At 37.6% G+C, this 20,778-nt stretch overlaps 2 protein-coding genes across 3 annotated transcripts in view; one reads left to right on the top strand and one right to left on the bottom strand.

The window, feature by feature from the left end:
* LOC109980128 (nucleoprotein TPR) overlaps positions 1-9,958 on the bottom strand; it is a 38,910-nt gene extending 28,952 nt beyond the window's left edge. Inside the window, exons 1-13 of one of the 2 annotated variants that reach the window (XM_065954388.1) lie at positions 9,702-9,958; positions 8,531-8,635; positions 7,647-7,711; positions 7,024-7,114; positions 5,759-5,862; positions 5,270-5,434; positions 4,370-4,462; positions 3,991-4,071; positions 3,821-3,908; positions 3,109-3,246; positions 1,889-1,983; positions 684-881; positions 473-580 (exon numbers count right to left, since the gene is read on the bottom strand). In XM_065954388.1, the coding sequence (XP_065810460.1) occupies positions 473-580; positions 684-881; positions 1,889-1,983; positions 3,109-3,246; positions 3,821-3,908; positions 3,991-4,071; positions 4,370-4,462; positions 5,270-5,434; positions 5,759-5,862; positions 7,024-7,114; positions 7,647-7,711; positions 8,531-8,635; positions 9,702-9,852 (1,482 nt within the window). In that variant the 5' untranslated portion in view covers positions 9,853-9,958. The remainder of the gene's footprint in view (positions 1-472; positions 581-683; positions 882-1,888; positions 1,984-3,108; positions 3,247-3,820; positions 3,909-3,990; positions 4,072-4,369; positions 4,463-5,269; positions 5,435-5,758; positions 5,863-7,023; positions 7,115-7,646; positions 7,712-8,530; positions 8,636-9,701) is intronic. The other variant, XM_065954389.1, reaches the window with a different exon arrangement.
* Positions 9,959-12,462: 2,504 nt separating this feature from the next.
* On the top strand, positions 12,463-20,229 carry odr4 (odr-4 GPCR localization factor homolog). The gene is made up of 14 exons (XM_020627417.3): positions 12,463-12,551; positions 12,899-13,008; positions 13,421-13,537; positions 13,727-13,819; positions 16,557-16,663; positions 16,746-16,782; positions 17,007-17,150; positions 17,678-17,773; positions 17,883-17,930; positions 18,106-18,222; positions 18,306-18,414; positions 18,720-18,917; positions 19,228-19,281; positions 20,118-20,229. The coding sequence occupies exons 2-14, from the start codon at positions 12,910-12,912 to the stop codon at positions 20,186-20,188; spliced, it is 1,290 nt and encodes a 429-aa protein (XP_020483073.1). The 5' UTR covers positions 12,463-12,551; positions 12,899-12,909; the 3' UTR covers positions 20,189-20,229.
* Positions 20,230-20,778: the final 549 nt, after the last annotated feature.

Here is a 20,778-nt window from a genome sequence, read left to right as displayed (position 1 = left end):
ACCTCAGCAACATGTGACTAATGTTGGCACATGTCGAGTTTGCCTACAAAAGCAAGCCCATGATAGGATTGTCTTCCATAAAAGCTTTGTAAAGGAAGTTGAGGATTTCTGTATCTCTTGTCATGCTGCATGTCTTCTGTCTTATACCCCTTTTGCACACACAGTTTCTCCTGAACATTCCCGGCCATCGTCTGTGTGAGCTTCTGAAAACTTGAATTAGCAATATAGTATAAAATACATGTTTGTATGTATTTGTCCATATGTTCCGTTTTGAGTAAAACATCAAATAAATGTTGCATGTTGAACTCAAAATCGATAAAATAGTGAATTTAAAGTTTGAGAATAAAATGTTTTAAAATATCAAATGGAACTTGCTTTTGTAGTTTGCAGCAAACACTTAAGGGACAGTTTATTTTGAACCTGTTACAGAGACAGTGTGTGTGTTGTGTGTGTTTTGTGTTTGTGTAGGAACCTGTGCAGATGTGTCCTCGAGCTGTCTCTCTGCCCTCAACTTGTCTCTCTCCATGGCTTCACAGCCCTGCTTGGCCTCTTCTTTGTCTTTCTGCAAACTGTAGATCTCCTAATGAGAAAAATTTAACAAAATACATTTTTTAACAACAGAACGTGCGGTTATATGAAATAAAAATAAATGTACTTGACAAAACACTAGAATGAACACTCACACTTCGAGCCAGTTCCAGTTTGTTACACAGCGAGGCCATGGATCTCTGCATGCTCTCATACTCCTCCCGCTGACGTTTGAGAACAGGAGCCTTGGACTCCACCTCCTGGACGATCTCATCCAGCACTCTGCTCACTCTCCTGACCTCCTGTTTCTCAAGCTGAAGCTGCGTCTGACACTCTGCGTATGCATTGTACAGCTAAACAACAAGACAGAGGACAAAGAATCAACACATGCTACAACAACCTAAATCAAGCAGACTACTGTTACTTTACCTTCATTATAAGTACTACACAAGCTTCAGTCAGCCAGATTCTGTTCTTAAATTAAGAATACTGGGGGTTTTTCTTTTTAACAGCTAACTGCCACTTGTTTTTTTTTTTTTTTTAAATCACTGACCATTTTCAGAGGACATCTTTCTAAATGTTTCTTCTTACTAATACTTTTTTATAACATTTTTGGGGAAATTGCTTGTGAGAACAATTGTAAACAGTGTACATCAGCCAAAAAACTATCAGTCATATTATATAATTACTAACATTGTATGTTATTTTGTGATTAATTTTGAAGCTTCTAAAGAGACAATGAGTTTCCTGTAGTTATGAAAGCCTTGTGTGATATCTGGACAATACATACATTACCATTTGTAAACACAACTGTTTGCAGGATGCATAGCAATAAGGTAAGGGATGAGTAGCTATGAGATTAACAATGTGACACAAAGGCTTAGGTTATAGATTACAGTAATGTCTGTGTGAAGCTGTATCTTAAAATGTGATTAATCATTAAAGCTATACTAACTCAGAGGAAAAGGATCAGAGACTCAACGATGCTTTATCTATTCTTGCTTGTTCATTGTCTTTTTCCAATCCAGCCCTGAACAAGCGTGTCTAGACTTCTCTAAAGAAAATCTCCTCATAATGCCTTTTAAGTGGCAATGCACTACTCTAAACAGAAGGTTTAAATACCGTAGTGTCTGTTGCTTTGGAACAGAAAACTGACAAAAAATACATCGAAGCAGATGTGGTATCAATATGAAAGCGTTAATATGCCTTAAAGGGTTAAAGTGCTGAGTTTGAGTGCTGCAGGAGGTCTTACAGCCCCAGCATTGGCGTTATGCCAAACAAAGTAAAAGAAGCCGATTACAGTTGAAGGTTTTCTAATATTAATTTGATCACTTGTTGTTATGCATGTGTGTTAACTTACATCAAAGAACTTCATGCCAGGCTTGACGATAGCAGCAATGGCAGCTGCTGTTGGACACATAGAGTTCAACTGTTCCTCAGACAGAGAGGGGACACCTAGAACCATACATGAACAAAAAGGTGTGTCCAGTCATATCTTTACACATACCAAATACACATACAGTGAGGTCAAAGTGTCTGAGACCATGACTCAAGTTTAGGGTTGCAAAATTCAGGGAATTTTCTTAGTTGAAAACTTTCCATGGGAATTAATGGGAATAAACCAGGAATTTACTCAATTGAAGGTTGGCCCTTAACAGGTAAATTAAATATAGTTGGGGAAAATATATTTTAGTATAATCTTGACTAAAACAACCAGATGTCATGCCAGTCCACTTGAATATCTCTGCTATTCCACAATCACATGCACACAGCACACTGCTTACTGCAGGGCTATTGAGGCCACGCCCCCTACATGCACTGTGCATTCCTCCATCACACGCACACATGTCATGATTTTAAATCGTAGTATTTTGCATGGATGTCTGCTCATGACAAAACTAAATGTTTAGATTTATGCTTGAATATGATACAGTTCAATTAAATTAACCTCAATTTCCCATTAATTCCAATGGAAAGTTTCCGATTTGGAATATTTACAAAATTCCCCAGCTTAACTGCCCATGGAAAGCTTCCCCCTTTTGAAACCCTAATCAAGTTACCTTTGTACTTTACTTGTTGTGTAAGACACAACATTCATTCTAAATGATAATATTAGCCCAACCACTGTAAATATAAATATTTGATAAATGCACGTTGATTTCAGAGAATCTTAGGATTCATTTGTTTCTTCAGTCTCTTCAACAAAAGTATGTAATCAAGCTGGCAACGTCTCCACTGATTTGATGAAGAGTGGCGTTATAACATGTGAAAAACTGGCTAATTAAACTAAGATTTTCCTGATCAACCTTTGCATAATAGATTATCACCTCTCGTTCTCATGTCACTTCCTTTTTTCAGTATACTTAATTATATTTTGACCAGGATATTTTCAGTCTTTTTGATCCAACTTTACGTGAACACACACACTTTACAAATATGAGAATACATTGTGCTGAAATCACAGGACAGTTGTGTGTGTGTGTGTGTGTGTGTGTGTGTGTGTGTGTGTGTGTGTGTGTGTGTGTGTGTGTGTGTGTGTGTGTGTGTGTGTGTGTGTGTGTGTGTGTTGTTTGTTCTTACAGCATTGTTTGCTAGCCGCCTTCATCATGGAATTTTCCAGTTCTTTCTCCATTTTCTTGATTTTTTCTCTTAGCTCTGCCTCAAGTCGCACTTTGAGTTCTTCTCCCTCTGACACCTTCTTCTCAAGAGCCTTGTTAGCTATAAAGACAGATCACTCAAACAGGTCAACACTTATTGGATGGAAACATACACAGAATATGATTTTAAAAATAAAAAAGACAGTTTATAATGTAAAGGGGGAGTACAGTTTTATCAGAATCCTCATTGGACAGGTGGTTTTGTGATGGAAGCTGAGAGGGGCGAGCATGAGGCCAGTGAAAAGGGAGGCAGGACACTGCTCTCTGATGATGTCAGTGGAGTTGGTTAAACAATATTTAACCAGAAGGTGTTAACTTTGTAAAACAACCTGCTCTGATGCCATGTGAGACACCCGGGGGGTTCTGGGTTTATATCTGAATAAAAGCAGCATGCATCATTTTACTTTCCCCGACCTGTTACATCACAACATGGATGATGTAACAGGTTTAACATCAGATACGTGTAAGTGTGTGGCAGGGCTGGACCAGATAAATGTCAATAGGCCCAAACTTAATCCTTTTGAACAAATGTGAAATCATCCAAGGACAAAACATTGAGAGGGAGCAATCAGCCATGATATTTAAAAGCTGCATCAACATGTGGCATGTGTGAAGGAGGATGATGATGATATTACCTTCCCCTGTGTTTTTAACCAGTTTGCTGAGCTCCTCCACAGCTCTGCTCAGTTCTTGGTTCTTTGTCTCCATTTCTGTCGCTGACCCCTTCAGGAAGAATAAAGATGTTACATACAGTCTACCTGCTGGGCTGCAACATGACAGGACAATGGCTGAGTTTAACTCTTACCTTGTAGAGCGACGATAACTTGACATGAGCATTGAGCTCATTGCGGTATTTCTCCTCCATGGCACTGTGCTCATCTTTAGCCTACAAAGACATCATGTGCATATAATGTGCAAATATTTACAAAAAATATGAACAAACTAAAAAGTGAAAAGTAAATTTCTAAAGCAACTGTTGGGGTTCTTATATCTTCAATAACTTAGTGAACCCGAGGCTTAAATGTAGGTTGTTTAGAAGTCTCCGACTACTGTAAATTCAAACTTTATTATTATCTTAGAGTTTAGGGTCTTCACAGTGGTCGGAGAATCCTCAGCTCTATTTTAGAGACGTCGACAATAATCATTTACACATGGCTGCAAACATCACGTGTGTGTTTTATTACCTGTTTCAGTTTATTGTTGAGGTCTGCTGCTCTTTTGTTTTGATTTTCACTGGTATCCTTCAGAGAAGTCAGCTGACTTTCAAGTCTTGTCACCTGAAAGAGTGAAGTTATTCAAACGCTAGTAGAACTAAAGATTTAGATATAGATTCATCCAATTCTTCATAAAATATGGATACATTGTTTCCCACTGTGTCGTTGAGACATGTTACACGCACGCACAATGTTATATACATGAACAGTTGTTAGAGTGAAGGTCACTTTTTGGACCAATGGTTGTCCTGTGTACAGCAGCGAGAGTAATTCAGCACACAGCAGGATTGTTCAGACTGACTACATTGGAATGCATAAAAACTCAAATGTTTTCAATGCTTTTTACACTCATTCAACTTTGAAGTGGTGTTCCCTGGATTGCTCTTATCTTAAAGGGATACTCTAGTTGAGGCTGTTGGAGGAACAGGCAGCGGCTGTGCATTCTGGAAGTTGTTGTCTCTCATCCACATGAGCCAAAAAGACACTTTCTGCCTTTTCTCGGTCAAGAAGGATATTTACATTTCTATTTCATGACCCAATTACAATACAGATTCATGTTTCAACTGGTAAAGTATCCCTTTAATGTTTTTGCTTTTAATAAGTTTTTTCAGTCAAATCAGAGTAGAACGATCTAGAACAGTGAAAGCTGAAACTGGTCAACATTTGATGTAGTCTGTGACAGACCTGATTGGACTAAACAGTTCTTGTAAAGGTAAATCATAGATCTGGTCCGGCTGACAGACAGACAGTGTGAAGCCCAAATTACATTTTGTTCACATGGAGGAGAAGAACACACAAAGTGCCACAATTGATTTGATGTAACTGATTGAAACATGAATACTCAATGTGTGCATATTGTTTGAGTCTCACCTGCTCCTTGCTGTTCTTCAGATTACCCTTTAGCTCCAGTATCTCTTTGCCTTTCTCTCTATTACTGTTCAACAATTCCTCCGTTTTTTTCTTCAGCTCTGAAGTTAACCACTCGATCTTCTTCTCCAGCAGCTCTTTCTCCTGCTCCATGCGCTTCTCTCGGTGCTACAACATACAGAGGCAGGACATGGAACCAAAAAAGCACATTAGCAACTTAGCGTACTGAGGTTCTGTGCCAACTGGATCAGTCAAGAACCAAACACAGATTCCGAATTTTTTGACCCTGCTTTAGTAAATAATTTGGTGGCCGATGTAATAAACATGCAGTTTTCACATGAATATGTTAAAAGTTGAAACACTGGAAGAATACCATTGAAAGCAAACATACTGAAATATTAGCCAAGAATTTGTAATCATACGTGCCATCATTGGAGAAGCAGGAAAAGGCTATAAAGAATGCATACTGCGGTGGAAATACACAAACATTACCTGCACAGACGCCTCAGATGACTGTATATCATCCAGTTTTAACTGCAGCTCCAACTTGACTTTGCTGGTTTCTGTCAGCTTCTCATTCAGACGCTTCACGTCCTCTGTAAACAAATCACATACAGGAAGTTTAGAAAAAACATTAGAAATCATAATCTGATTAATGTATATATATGTAAAGCCACCTAAGGACAATTATGATCATTTATAAATTATAATTGTCTCAACTTTTTGGTTTTGCACTAATTAGGATACTGAAACAAACTAGGAAAATGTATGTTTTAATCCAAACAGATCCAATGTCCATGGCCTCATTCAGAAAAATCTTAATAAGAGTTAAGGCAAGTATCTCAACATCATCAATGTTCTCTAATGTGGGATTTGTTGTTGCATGTAAACAGAATCCATACACACAGTATTTCAAGTGTTTACTTGGGCACACTTTTTGCATCTAATCAAATTGAATTCTGGTTTTGAATTTGATTGAATTCTGCAGTTGTGTTTAAAGAAATGTTATCTTGATGATGTTAATTAAATCATTTAATTAATCTCAAGAAATAAATTCCTGACTAAGGAAAATAAAAAGTCTCTAACAAGTTTAGCTTAATTTTTTTTAAATGTTATTGTATTCATTTCAAGTATCTCAAAGATTGTGGCCAGAGATCATGCTGTCTGTAGGAGCGTTTGGCTGTTCTTGATCTTCCAGGCTGTCTTCAGATATCTGACCTGCAGCAGTGTAACAGATCCACCACTCTATTTGGCCTTAAACTGGAGATAAAACAAACCCCTGTTTTTACTGCTTCAGGATATTCTTTGGGATGGCTTAATCATTGTTTACAGATTATACAAAAAAATCAATTATTTCTACATGCAGGCCATAGGTTTTCTATGTTTGTAGTCCAAGTAGTATAAACAAATCATGAATCTTAAGGCTAACTTAAGACGGGAACCCTTCAAGTCATTTTTCTTACAGGCAAGACTCTACTGACCAAAAAACAAATATTGGAATGTTTATTTATTTTATTCTCCTCCTCTTATTTCGCTTGCTCCTTAAGTTGTGACGTTAAGAAAGGAAGATTCTGAAAACAGCAAAAGATGAACTTTAAGATGATAACGTGTGATGTAACAAAGAGTTGTGTGTGTGTGTGTGTGTGTGTGTGTGTGTGTGTGTGTGTGTGTGTGTGTGTGTGTGTGTGTGTGTGTGTGTGTGTGTGTGTGTGTGTGTGTGTGTGTGTGTGTGTGTGTGTGTGTGTCTTATATCTTACCAGAAAGGTTTTCCACTTCTTGGGTTCTCTTCTCCAGCAGCCGATCCAGCTCCCTCTTCTCCGCCTCAATCTCATACTTGGTCTTGGTCTGCTATACTCACACACACAAACCACAAAAATACAGTAAATAAAACAACAAACATCAGTTCATGAACACTATTTTTTTTCAGCTTCTAGAAAGTACTCGTAAAAAGGATTTAAATTAACAATCAGTCAATAAAAAGGGGTCTGTTAATTTTTTTGTTGTTGTTAAAAATAGAAACAACATTAGATCACTTTCAATTCAAATGCTTATTTCTCAAACTATGCACACACAGCTCATTATGACTTCAGAGAAATAGGATTTTATGGTATATATGTTCTAGATCCAAGATGTGCTGTGACGCATCAGAGTGTGATCCTTGACTGAGCGGGACAAAGCCTCTCAGTACTAAAGTTATTTCTTTGATCTTTCTAAAACATGTTTAGATAAAGTGTCTACAATGTCTGAATCAGGCAGTATCCCTTTCTTAAACCTTTAGTGACAGCAGCCCAATCATATCAACAAGATAATAATACATGTACTTTGTACAACAGATCAACATCTACATTCCTTCATCATGAAGTGCATTGGGTCCATTTACCTGTTGTGGGAGTTTATCTTCAGGAGTCTCCGCCTCTATTCCCTTCAGAGTGCTCAGCTCTTCATCTGTACAGACAGAAATGTTACAACTCTGAGGAGAGAGCTACAGCATTCTTCCATCAGTAGGTATGTTACTGTGAGCTCGTCCTAACATGAACTGTGTGGGATGAGGGTCCAAAAGTATTGACCTTTATCATTAAATTGCAAATAAACAATATGGACTTCTTTTACTTTTAAATGTGAAATAATGGAATTTTAAACATGCTAATAATAACGATTAACTTATCAAATTTAGGGACTAATCTATATGCTGTCTGCTTGTCCTCAACAAAGGAGATTTAAAATGAGCTACACCAGCTGTTAGCACACTAAAGCTGTAGTTATAACTTTGGATAAAAGCATCTGCTAAGTGAACTTCATTGAACAACGCTGATGGAACAGATACTGTACTATTAACCTTGTCCTGTGTTCATATGGACTTGAAACTTGCAGCATGAGAACATCTGCTGTAGCAAAATATTGTAAAAGAGTCTACATATCGAAGACATTTCATTGATTTTAAATTGTACATTTAAATAAACAAAGTGTGACTAGTGTAAATGTGCCACAGTTGCCCACTTTATCATTATAAGTGTTAACTTGGGTTTTTTTTAATGGCATATTGCACCCACAAGTAAGAGACACATTTCTGCCATTGTATTCAAAAACAGACAATAATGTATTTTGTATTCTTAAGCCATGAGTGCTGTTGAACACTACACTGAAACAGCTTAGAGGATGGAAACAGAGAGCATAAGGCAACCATACAAATAATAATGCTGCTTAGGGTTCATTAAGAAGTATAAGAGGGGTACTTGAAGGTTATTAGGTGTGTTTATAACTTACTTAGTTTTGCATTTGTATCCTTGAGTGCCTGCAGGTCTCTGGTGGCAGACAGAATCTGTTCCTGACTCTCCACCAGCCTCTTTTCAATTTCAAAGTACTGCTGTTCTGTAGTGAGAGAAAGTATTCAACAATGAAACAAAATGACACTGTACAGTAATAGATTTAGAAATTGAAGACACACCACCGTCTTTTAAATCAGAGGTGTGGAAGCATTTTGGCTTTCCAAAGACAGAATATAAAAGAGGAGAGAAGATAACAGAAACCGGTTAGCAGCCCCTAAAGGAATCTGTTTCAGTCATACTTCGTCTTCAGTCTGATTTTGTAAAATAAATCGGGAGAGAATTGTATCGTGAACCCAGTATCGGGAATCGTATGCAGTGTTTCCCCTAGGTTTACAGCATTGGGGACATGCCGACATGCCGACATGCCGACACAAACACTTGAAGGAATCTTGGTGTTCATGTGTTACTTTTAATGACAGCTGTCCTGTTCTATCAGAAAAGGTATCCTTAAATGACTTCTTTCCCTGATTTCTGACTCTATCCACTATCCTATCTCTACAATAAAGTCACAAAAAGCCCAAAAATAAATCTTTAAAATATATATATATATATTTAATTTTATTATTATTATTATTATTTATTTTACTCGACCTTCAATTGGGGCGGGCATAGTAACCCTGATATAATGGTAGGGGAAACACATCCCTATTTATTACTGATGAATATCCACACACAAAAATATTCATAAAAGATTTCATACAAGGAGATAGCAGCAGGCCTTAAACATTGAAATATTTCTCAATGGAAACAACGTGGAAACTAAAATTCTGGATTTCTTCAGCTGATGGTAAACAACCACAGAAGTAAAGATGTGTTTCGTCGCTCAATTTCAAGAATATAGTCTAGTGCTTTCAATTCAACACACCATACAGAAACTCTTTAAAGCATCTCCAGCTTTAACCACGTTAGCTTGTTATCTTAAAGCTAGCCTCCGTGACGTCACAGCTAACGTTAGCCTGTAGTTTACGCATTGTGGATCCACACGTTTACTTTTTAGTTTATTACTTTATCAAATTCGCATGAAGGCATTAAAACTAGTATAATGTGACTCGAGGTGTCTGTCATATAGCTCACATGTTGACCTGCTGATTGTAAAGTTAGTAACATACCGCTGTCAGCTTTGAATCTCTCATGCTGCGTCTTTAGCTCCTCGTTAGCTTCCTGCAGCTCCGTCACAAACTTCTCTAACTTGTTCTGGACGCTTTTCGATAGTTTATTCAACTCCGTCCGCTCCAGAATCTGCAGCAGGACGGCCGCCATCTCCACCAATCCACCCGAAAATGTACACTAAACTCAAGTTATTCTTCTCTGGGATTAAACTTAAGTTATAATAACGTTTTCCGACCTCCTACTATGATACATCAAGCCGGTGTCAAACCTGTGGCAGGAAGTAGTACGCCGACCACAACCCTTCAGAATAAAAGACAAGTACAGAACAACACATCGAGGATGCCTTGAACTGAATGAACTACTTTAATAGAAATTATTTTATCATGTTAAACGTGATTATTATATAGTCGACCATTACACTTTGAAAAGAGGATGTTCTGGGTAACGATGTTTGCTTTTATTCAGGGCGCAATCCTCCAAACGTCCATTACTGCAGCGTGCAGTTCGGGGTTGAGCGCTCCTCATTTGTGTTTTAACTTGGTAATTTATTATCTTACTTACTTTGTCTATTTATGTTTTATATGTAAATATACTTTTTATTTTTATTAATACTATTGTTTTTTTTGTTTTGTTTTTTATCATTTATTCACTTGTTTCTATTTCTTTTCCTATAAGAAGGTAATTCTTATTGCTGTTATCTTTTTATTTGCTTTTAGCTCTTTTCGTTTCTTACATCTTTTTTAATCTTTGCTCCTCTTGGTCTCAGCTCGTGTTGTTGGGTTCTTGTTTTGTCTGGGTTCTTGTGATGGTTCTTGTGATGGTTCTTATGATGGTTCTTATGATGGTTCTTGTGTTGTCTGGGTTCTTGTGATGGTTCTTATGATGGTTCTTATGATGGTTCTTGTGATGGTTCTTGTGATGGTTCTTGTGATGGTTCTTATGATGGTTCTTGTGATGGTTCTTGTGATGGTTCTTATGATGGTTCTTATGATGGTTCTTGTGATGGTTCTTGTGATGGTTCTTGTGATGGTTCTTGTGATGGTTCTTATGATGGTTCTTGTGTTGCCTGGGTTCTTGTGATGGTTCTTGTGATGGTTCTTATGATGGTTCTTGTGTTGTCTGGGTTCTTGTGATGGTTCTTATGATGGTTCTTATGATGGTTCTTGTGTTGCCTGGGTTCTTGTGATGGTTCTTGTGATGGTTCTTGTGATGGTTCTTCTGATGGTTCTTGTGATGGTTCTTATGATGGTTCTTGTGTTGCCTGGATTCTTGTGATGGTTCTTGTGATGGTTCTTATGATGGTTCTTGTGATGGTTCTTATGATGGTTCTTGTGTTGTCTGGGTTCTTGTGATGGTTCTTATGATGGTTCTTATGATGGTTCTTATGATGGTTCTTGTGTTGCCTGGGTTCTTGTGATGGTTCTTATGATGGTTCTTATGATGGTTCTTATGATGGTTCTTGTGATGGTTCTTGTGATGGTTCTTATGATGGTTCTTGTGATGGTTCTTGTGATGGTTCTTATGATGGTTCTTGTGATGGTTCTTACGATGGTTCTTATGATGGTTCTTATGATGGTTCTTATGATGGTTCTTGCGATGGTTCTTATGATGGTTCTTGTGATGGTTCTTATGATGGTTCTTATGATGGTTCTTGTGTTGCCTGGGTTCTTGTGATGGTTCTTATGATGGTTCTTATGATGGTTCTTATGATGGTTCTTGTGTTGCCTGGGTTCTTGTGATGGTTCTTGTGATGGTTCTTATGATGGTTCTTATGATGGTTCTTATGATGGTTCTTGTGTTGTCTGGGTTCTTATTATGGTTCTTGTGATGGTTCTTATGATGGTTCTTATGATGGTTCTTATGATGGTTCTTGTGATGGTTCTTGTGATGGTTCTTGTGATGGTTCTTATGATGGTTCTTATGATGATTCTTATGATGGTTCTTATGATGGTTCTTGTGTTGGTTCTTATGATGGTTCTTGTGATGGTTCTTGTGATGGTTCTTATGATGGTTCTTGTGATGGTTCTTACGATGGTTCTTATGATGGTTCTTATGATGGTTCTTATGATGGTTCTTGTGATGGTTCTTGTGATGGTTCTTATGATGGTTCTTATGATGATTCTTATGATGGTTCTTATGATGGTTCTTGTGTTGGTTCTTATGATGGTTCTTGTGATGGTTCTTCTGATGGTTCTTGTGATGGTTCTTGTGATGGTTCTTGTGATGTTCTTGTGATGGTTCTTGTGATGGTTCTTGTGATGGTTCTTATGATGGTTCTTATGATGGTTCTTGTGATGGTTCTTGTGATGTTCTTGTGATGGTTCTTGTGATGTTCTTGTGATGGTTGATGGTTCTTGTGATGGTCTGGTTCTATATGTCTGTTGTGTATCGTGCACTTTGGGTTCTTTTCTGTTGAATTGTATTGAATTATTTTTAGTATTTTACATTTGTTATGTTCTTGCTGTTGTTTATGTTCTTCTGTGTTTGGTTTAGTTTGTTCTTGTTTTTGCTGTTTGTCAAAGCACTTTGTAAACCTGTGTTTTTAAAAGGTGCTCTAGAAATAAAGTTATTATTATTATTATTATCATTATTATTTGGTAAGTGTTTTTAAACTGTGCCTCAAATATTGCTATCAGGCAGAGGAGCAAACGAGGTGTCTGAAAAGATTGCAGTTGCTGTTTGTCAAATTATAATCTGAAGAGAATTGACAATGTTCTGTTTGTTGTTTGCCTGTATCGCTCTAACTTGACCATTTGGCGCCTCGACGTCAGAGGCATGCGACGGAAGTTTGTCACCCTAGAAAGCACCGTTGTTTTTATTTCCTCTGCTGACTGACCAAACAGCAAGCGGTCTGTTTTCTTATTTGCATTACTATATTGCTGCTGTCAGATATTTTCCGTGGTGATTCTGGAGCTGAAGTGCAGTTCTGTAAAAGTGCAAGTTGCACTTTCTCTCGCTGCTTTACATAAAGTCATATTATCTGATTAAAACTATAGTTAATGCTACAATTAGTCATACAACTTCCTGTTAAGCCTACGTGTTACTTGATTTGACAGCTAATTGCTCTTAACACTGTAAACTGCATTTTTGACGCTAACTTAAGACCTGAAGCATTTCTTTTTAGTTAGACCCTACAGCCTACAGATGAAGAAACATTGTGTTGTTTAATTTAGTATCTCTCCTCCTCTTCTTTCAGGTCGGGACATTATGGGTCGTGGCTACATAGTAGACGACACTGTAGAGGTTTATCTGTCTAAACTATGTGAACAGCGTGCATGTCCAGTCACCGGACTGCTTATTGGACAGGTAAGGAAACCCCTAAACCCTAAACCCTAAACCCTGTCCTCTTGTTAGGTTGTCATAACGTTGAGCGGATGGGTCAGTTTTTCATAATCTCATAACAGCTGCTCATTTACTAGCAATGAAAAGGCCATACATTTTTTTTACCCAGCTAACTTTTGCTTCTTAACAAATAACTTTATATTTTAATAAACCTATAATGCATGTTTTTATATTATACTTATTTTTCACAATATAATTATTTATGCTTTTTTGTATTACTTTGTTTTTACATTTCTCTTATATTTATCATTATTCAATGCTTTTTTGTGTTACTTGTATTTTGAATGTAATCTGCAGCACTTTGGCCCTCTGTGGGATTCATTAATCATACTGTGTTTTGAGACTGCACACATGCTATGATCTTGACACATTTTAGAGCTCTGCCCAAAGGGATTTTGTCATCATGGCGACCCGGACACCTCAACGTGAGGAGTCAACTGCAGCATCTAGAAACTGTCTGGACAAGGAGTGGGTGACTGAGCATGCTCGACAGGTTAGCAAAGAAGGACAAAACTCAAACCCTACACTGACACATGTGCTCCTGAGCTTTAAAGGGTTTCCAAAGGGCTCCTGCATGACAAACTCAGTGTTTTAAGGGGTTTTAGAACACACTTGGAAGTAGTTTGTGAAGGCTTTAAGACTCCTACAGGTGACATTTGCCGTTGTTTTGATCTGTTTTCAGGTGTCCAGAATGTTGCCTGGAGGATTGTCTGTTTTAGGAGTCTTCATCATTGATGATAGCGATGCCAAGGACACACTCATGACGCTTCAACAGGTGGGATTCATGAAAACACACCGTCTGTGTATGATGATCTGTGATGATCTGTGGGGGGTTGCCCATCTACTGATCTTTAGATTTCATGGACCTGTACAGCCCATCAAGTCTTTCTTTCTTTTGGATACATCTTGTATAGTTTCTGTAGGTCACCTCTCCTAACTTAAGTTTAGGTGGATGTTGTTTCCATGTGCTTTTTATCAGCTTCATGGCCGTCACTCGCAAAATATTAAAAAGAGAAATATCAGCAACATTTATCACCTCAAGTAAGTTGAAAATAAATAAAATAAATTCTACCTCTAAATGTGTATTTAACTCAAAAATGAACATAAAAACTTTCTTCCAAAAATGATAATAAAACTGGACATTTCAAGAAAATATGTGCACAGTTTGCCTCTCCACACCGTCTCCAACAGTTTGAACCTGCAAGGGGGAGATATATATGCATACTTTTGCAATATTTTATATATAAATTTGAATGCTTTCTTTAGCTTTTTTTTTATTTTGGAACAACTGCTGCTTAAATTCATTTGTTAATGTATCCTCCTGTATATGTTTGAAAGATAACTTCTCACTTGTAGATAATCATCTATCATCAGCTATCATTTAAAATGAATCTTTTGTATTTCTTGATACAAATTAATTGATTAATTGTGAGTATGTTGTTAGTCCCTTAATCTCCCAGCTGTTTGGTATATTATCCGTCCTATTAGGACTCAAATCAGGGTCACACACCATTTCTCTAAAATAAACGCATTCATTATTTACTTTGAACAACTTGCTGTATGTTTCCAGTTCTTAACAGTGTTTAAAATACAGTAGCTCTGCCCTGTATGTGTTTTCCATGTTCCCTTTCCTAGGAAAGGTTTGACTAATTATTAAGTACATCTATTAATGTAGCACCTTGTAGAGCAGTATACAAAAAAGATATACATCCAAATTTAGAGACAAAATATTACTTTTAAAGACACAAATCAATGAACACGTTACACTGCCTCATGTCCTAACATGTGGGTCTTTTTCTGTTTTTTAAATGTGTCCATAAAGTCGAGAAGAAAAGAGGTTTACATTATAGAGCTATCAAGATGGGTGATACATGAGGCTATTCATGAGGTCCTTGACAAAATTTAAGCAGCAGCATTGTGGACCACAAATTAATGATCAGTGATTACAGTTGAAGAATAAGTCAATATAAGATGAAGTCAAAAAGTGAACAATCATGTCAACTAAAGACACGATACGCCTGAAGTTAACAATGTGTCTCAGCTGGAAAGAAAACTGGAATTAATTAAAAAAGTTAAATGGTCATGTTTCCCTCTGGACTTTGTTTGTTTCAGAGAAAAGGGAAGACCGTTGACACCTTCCAAACCATTGGGATGAGTTGGATAGAAAAGAACAAAGGCCAGTTTTAAATAAGGATATGATAACATTTAAATAAATATTAGGGAGTCGGCTCTGTTTTGACACCTGGAGATGACTTCAAATCATTTATAGAAGGTGATAGAGAAGTCAAACATCATACTCTGGACTTTCCTGACTGTTTATTTAGCTTTGAGTTGTTTGGGGGAATACTCTGATTAAATAGCTCTGAAATTAACACCAACAGCTCGGTTACACAGGGCAATGGGAAGTTCCTGTCTGAACAACCTGAGCCATTCAGATCATGAATTCAACTTTCCTAATAGGCAAGACACTGTCCTTTTAGTCACAGAAAGTATGTGTAAGGAACTGCATTCAAATATTACAGCTGTTATATTGGAGCAGCTGTGGCTCTGTCGGTCATTTCTCAACCGGAAGGACGAGGGTTCGACTTTACACAGCAGCCTCTACCATCAGTGTGTGAATGTGTAGGTGTGACCTGCTGTGTGAAAGAGCTTTGAGTAATCAGAAGACTAGAAAAGAAATATACAAGTTCATGTCCATTTACCATAAATAATGTAAGTACTCATTCAAAAAGAAAATGTTATTAATTGAATGTAACTAAGAACATTTCTGTTTACAGATTTCTTATTGAAAGATTTTTCTTTTACTTATTTTGTCAGAGTGCAGATGCTTTAGCCGGTAGGTAGCCCTCCATGTACTCCAGGAAGGCGGGCCAGGTTCAAGACCGACCTGTGCCTCCTTTCCAGCATGTCATTCCCCGCTCTCTCTCAGTCTCCTCCTCTATCCACTGTTCTAGCAATGAAAAGGCGAAAAGCCCCAAAATAAATCTTAACATTATGTCATTAAAAAAGACTCTTCTGAATCACAGATATTATCCATTTAGACTAATAGGACCGAGCAGTAACAGCTGAGTTGTGTTTATTAATCACGTGGAAAAAACCCCGTCTAAAAATAGTTTCAAGTCTTTTCATCTTTTTTTGAAGCATTCATAAAACTACTGAAACTCACAACATCAACCTTGCTGAATCTATTCATGTCATTCACACTGTTACCATTTCTTTAATTGTTGTATCTACTTTGTACAGTGATTTTCTATAATGTGTTTTAACCAACCTGTGAAGCTCGAGTCATTTAAACTTCCACATTTGTGTGCCGTAAAGATGCTACTTATTATTGTTTTGATATTATACAATGATTTGAATACATTTATATTTTTGTAAGTGAGCTCTGGATGAACTTGGCACACATCACATTTGCTCCCAGTTGGGCTTGCTTGAGTTGCTCTTTGTCTATGTGCATGTATCTGTGAGTTCTGGTCCTCTAACCCTTCTGTGTGTGGGTTCTCTGTGTGCAGCTGGTTTTTGCAGTGGAGAATCTGATCTCCTCTGAGTATCTGTGGTCTCCTGCAGACGATGACGTCACAGACCGTATCACACTGCACATCAACCCTAAAACCAGGAAGTATCCTTTTGCACAGCCTTTTCCATTGGATTAGATTTCTAGCTGTAAGAGTGAGCAGATATTCTTTAACCCCACGTACCAGAACTGTCTGCAGAACCTTAGACATCAAAGATCCAAAGGTAGGATCTTTAATTTTTCACAAAGCTACAGCTTCAGTTTGAAGTTATCAGATCAAGTCTTTTGCAATTAATGTCAACATCTCAAGAAACTTCATTTCTTTAGCATTTGTTTTAAATTCCCCTTAGTACTCCATTCAAATATTTTTTTATTCACATTTGTGATTATTTTAAGATTGACTGATGCAGAATGTAATCATGTGATGTCATGTTGTGGGCGGTTCCAGAGTCCGGCCAAGCCTGCAGACTGGAGGTACCAGTCAGCTGTGTGTTCCTCCTGGTGCACGGTGTCCTGCTGTTTAAACGTTGACATGTTGGTCCCTCTACCAGACGATAGAACGACTTCAGTGAGCATGATGAAACATCTAAAGGTAAAGTGTATACACTGTGACAGTTTGACTTTGAGATGTGATGATCCTTTAATATTTTGTTTTAGGGGGGGCCAGCCAGGTCTCTCACCTGGCTTTTAAGATAAGTCATTTGTTTTTTGTCATTTAAAGTTTTAGTTGAGTTTTTTGTTTGGATTATTTGAACCAAAACGTCACACAAAAAGTCTACACCCTTACATTCAATGACAAAACCCCACAAATAAAAACTCCACAACCAATGTCATTCAAAGCAAAATAGTCTTATATTAATGAACCACAATATAAACTCAAACACTCAACCTACACTCAAAAAATAACAAATACTCAATATCCCACAATCCCTCAGTCCTCACAAAGTAAAAAAAAGAAAGAGTTCAACTCAAAATTCCACTTTGGGTTTTTTACTCAGTTCCAACAAAAAGTGAGGAAAAGATCTTCAGTTCAGTTTCTGAAAAGGAGGCAGACCCGTTACAAAGTTTTGAAGTGACTTCAGTGGAACTTGTTCTCACGTCACACTCTCTCTGATTCAGGAGGGACTGAAGCTGTGGGTCCACCACATCGAGACTGGAGACTGTTTGATAGGCGGACGGAAGCTGCCAGAGGACAGTGAGCTCACAACCGGACAGGTTGGATAAATCCAGTCCCCACTGAGTGCACAGTTAAAGAATTTACACTTTATGTATGTTTATATACTGACGGGAGTTTATTAATAAAAACAGTTTGTTTTCTCTACAGAAGAGGAATGTTGCTCAGACATTCACGGCTCAGCTGCTTGTCACACCGGTAAGACAAAAATGCACACACTCTTCCAAGATTTTAATTGAAATTGAAATTGAAATTCTAATGCCTATATCTACTTAGTTAAATCTGCTTTAGGATTTTTGCAAAAAATCTGGAGACTCATGCTGTGATGTACTGTTGATGTTCATAAAGAGGACGATGATTTCTCTGGTATTAGGACGAGAGGTTCACAGACGAGATGCAGTCATGTGGAGGTAGTCTGTCTGTCAGAGGAGCCGTTCACAGCACAGCTTACATACACAACAACAAACCAAAGGCTAAACTTGCTGAAAAGGTAATTCTTTCATTGAGTGGGAAATGTCAAACTATATCAAAATAATTATTTATGAATTAGTCATGAAATCTTTTTTCCAACAGCTGCTGAAGAGGGATGTGGTTTCTACGGTGGCCACAAGGGTTCAGATGCTGCTGGAGGAGCTGCTTATATCAGAGGAGGAGAGCAGAGGAGGTGGCAAAAAGGAAACGGGTACGCTCACACACACACACACACACACACACACACACACACACACACACACACACACACACACACACACTCGAAGAAGAAGAACTCCCCCATCATACGCCTAAAGATAATTATTGTTTTCTACTAATAGAAAATACTAAGGCTAAGCAATGACTATAAGGTTAAGCAGTGAGAATTTTGTAACAATAAAGAGTTAGTTCACTACATTTGTCACATTTTTGTTTTATAACAATTCATAAATAAGTACTAACAATTCAACTTATCCTCTCACATTAATTCTGTCCCTTTATGTTTTTCTCTTTCAGAGCGGTTCTGCCTGCCTTGTCGTATCTACTGTCCAGTCAGCAGGCCTGTGAGTGTGTCTGACTATTGGTTCAGTGATGAGGGTTTGTCTGAAGTGACAGACAGGCTGAAGGAGATGCTGGACATCGACGTGGCTGAGGGAGACTTAGATACCAGGCAGGAAACGCCTGCTCAATTCATAGAAGGAGTTGTTGCAGAAGGTAGGAACAAAGTCTCCACACTTTCTCCCTAAAAATCTGTTGTTTCTTCATAGCACATTGGCATAAAACTACCAGTTGTCTCTCCTCTTTTCTTTTATGGCATCATAGTCATACATACTGAAACTATATTTAGGTCATAAAAAAATCCCCAAAATGAAATGTGTGAATCTCATGTAGTTACAAAAGTTACAATTTCTCCTAAACAATATTTGTGTACACGTGTTACCTGTAGGACAAGTGAAGTAACCTAAAACCAGATTGAATTGGTTTAAAAAAGTGATTTATAACAAATGTACTGTTGTGTCTTCAGAGCCAGCTCTGGAAACTGTGGATGAACTGAAGCCCAAAAGGAGCAGTTTCATTGGTAATGGAATAATCCTCTAACAATCACTTCGACTTTAGAAAGATTCTCATGACATTACAGCCAAAAATAGAAAATATTTCCTATTCGATATTGAATTCCTGCCCCCTCTCAAAAGACTGCAAAGTTTATATTTGCATAATTTGTGTTTCAGCCCAGTTATCAGCCTTAAAGAAATGGTGCAGGGAAATGCTTTAGCGATAGTATTTTTCAAGTCAAGATTGTGTTGGAGCTTAAAGTCAGGGTTGGTCATTTCCTCCAGATCCACTTTTTAAGATTTTGGTTGAAATTGTCTTTAGGTCCTGACAGAATAATAAGTCATGTTCTCTGAAAAAGGAACAAAGAAAATCCATCATCTGTATCAGTTTGTAAGTCTGTAAAAACTTTGACCAATGTCTGCCATGAGATACCAATCTGATGAACCAATCACACACCTCCCTGTCTGCCTGATAGTTCTCTACCACATGTGTTCACTAGTCCACACTCAAAGCATGAGTTGAGGTCAGTTTCTGGACCAATGGGGCTTGTGCATATAAGTGAGGGGGCGTGGCTTTAGAGGGAGCACAGAGGGGAGGGGGGGTGCAGACGCAGCACTGAGGGAATGCTACTTTCAAAATCATGCTAGTTTTAGAAAATTACCAACCCTGACTTTAAAGGCCTTCTCTGTCAAGAAGTTCCTGACTCATTATAACCATACAACTATAATATACCAGAGGCACGTTTCAATATATTTTATATAAAAAATTAAATTTAAATTAACTAATTTTCAACCTGAAAACATGATGCATGTGCATTTAAAAAAAACAACCTTTCCTGATTCTCTTCTGTTTTTTTTTTAGGAATCGTCATGGCTACTGCTGTCGCCCTTCTCGCTTCTGCTGCCTCGATGCTCTATCTCAGTGATGTTTGACACACATATACACACACTGAATAAAGTTTCTACAAAATGTCTGCTGGTTAAATTATAAATTGCAGTTTTGCTAAAATGCTGTCATGAATTGTGTCAGAAAAATATTCTTGTATAATCTTATCAATACTTTAATATTAAGTGTGTACGGTGGCCGGTAGGAGTCAATCGCTCAGCAACTGATGAAACGACATACATTTAGAAAAACATGCAGCATATATAGAAACGCTGCACATTCAAATGCAAATGCAAACTACCACAACAAATGCAAAGACTGAAATGCACTGCAAAGACACAAACGCGCTGCAAATATGCAAAACAACTGCAGAAGCATCAAACGCGCTGCAAGTACAGAAATGAAACTTAAGTCAAAAAAATAATGATGTAATAAATGCATACAAGTATGCAACCTGGACCTGCAGAGAGTTACTATCTAAGCAAATGTTTAGAAGTGATTTTTGAGAAGAAACAAAAATGGGCTTGTGGAGAGCGATCAAAAGAGCAGGGCATTAGAGAGAGACAGAGAGATCAGAATATTAGAAAAAGAAAACATTGAGATGAAGAAGAAATGAATTTGATTTGACAAACCCAAT

Source organism: Labrus bergylta, chromosome 4, assembly GCF_963930695.1.
Source record: "Labrus bergylta chromosome 4, fLabBer1.1, whole genome shotgun sequence".
Taxonomy (NCBI): Eukaryota; Metazoa; Chordata; class Actinopteri; order Labriformes; family Labridae; genus Labrus; species Labrus bergylta.
The sequence above is the reverse complement of the archived record's forward strand: the minus strand, read 5'-3'. Positions and strand labels throughout refer to the sequence as shown.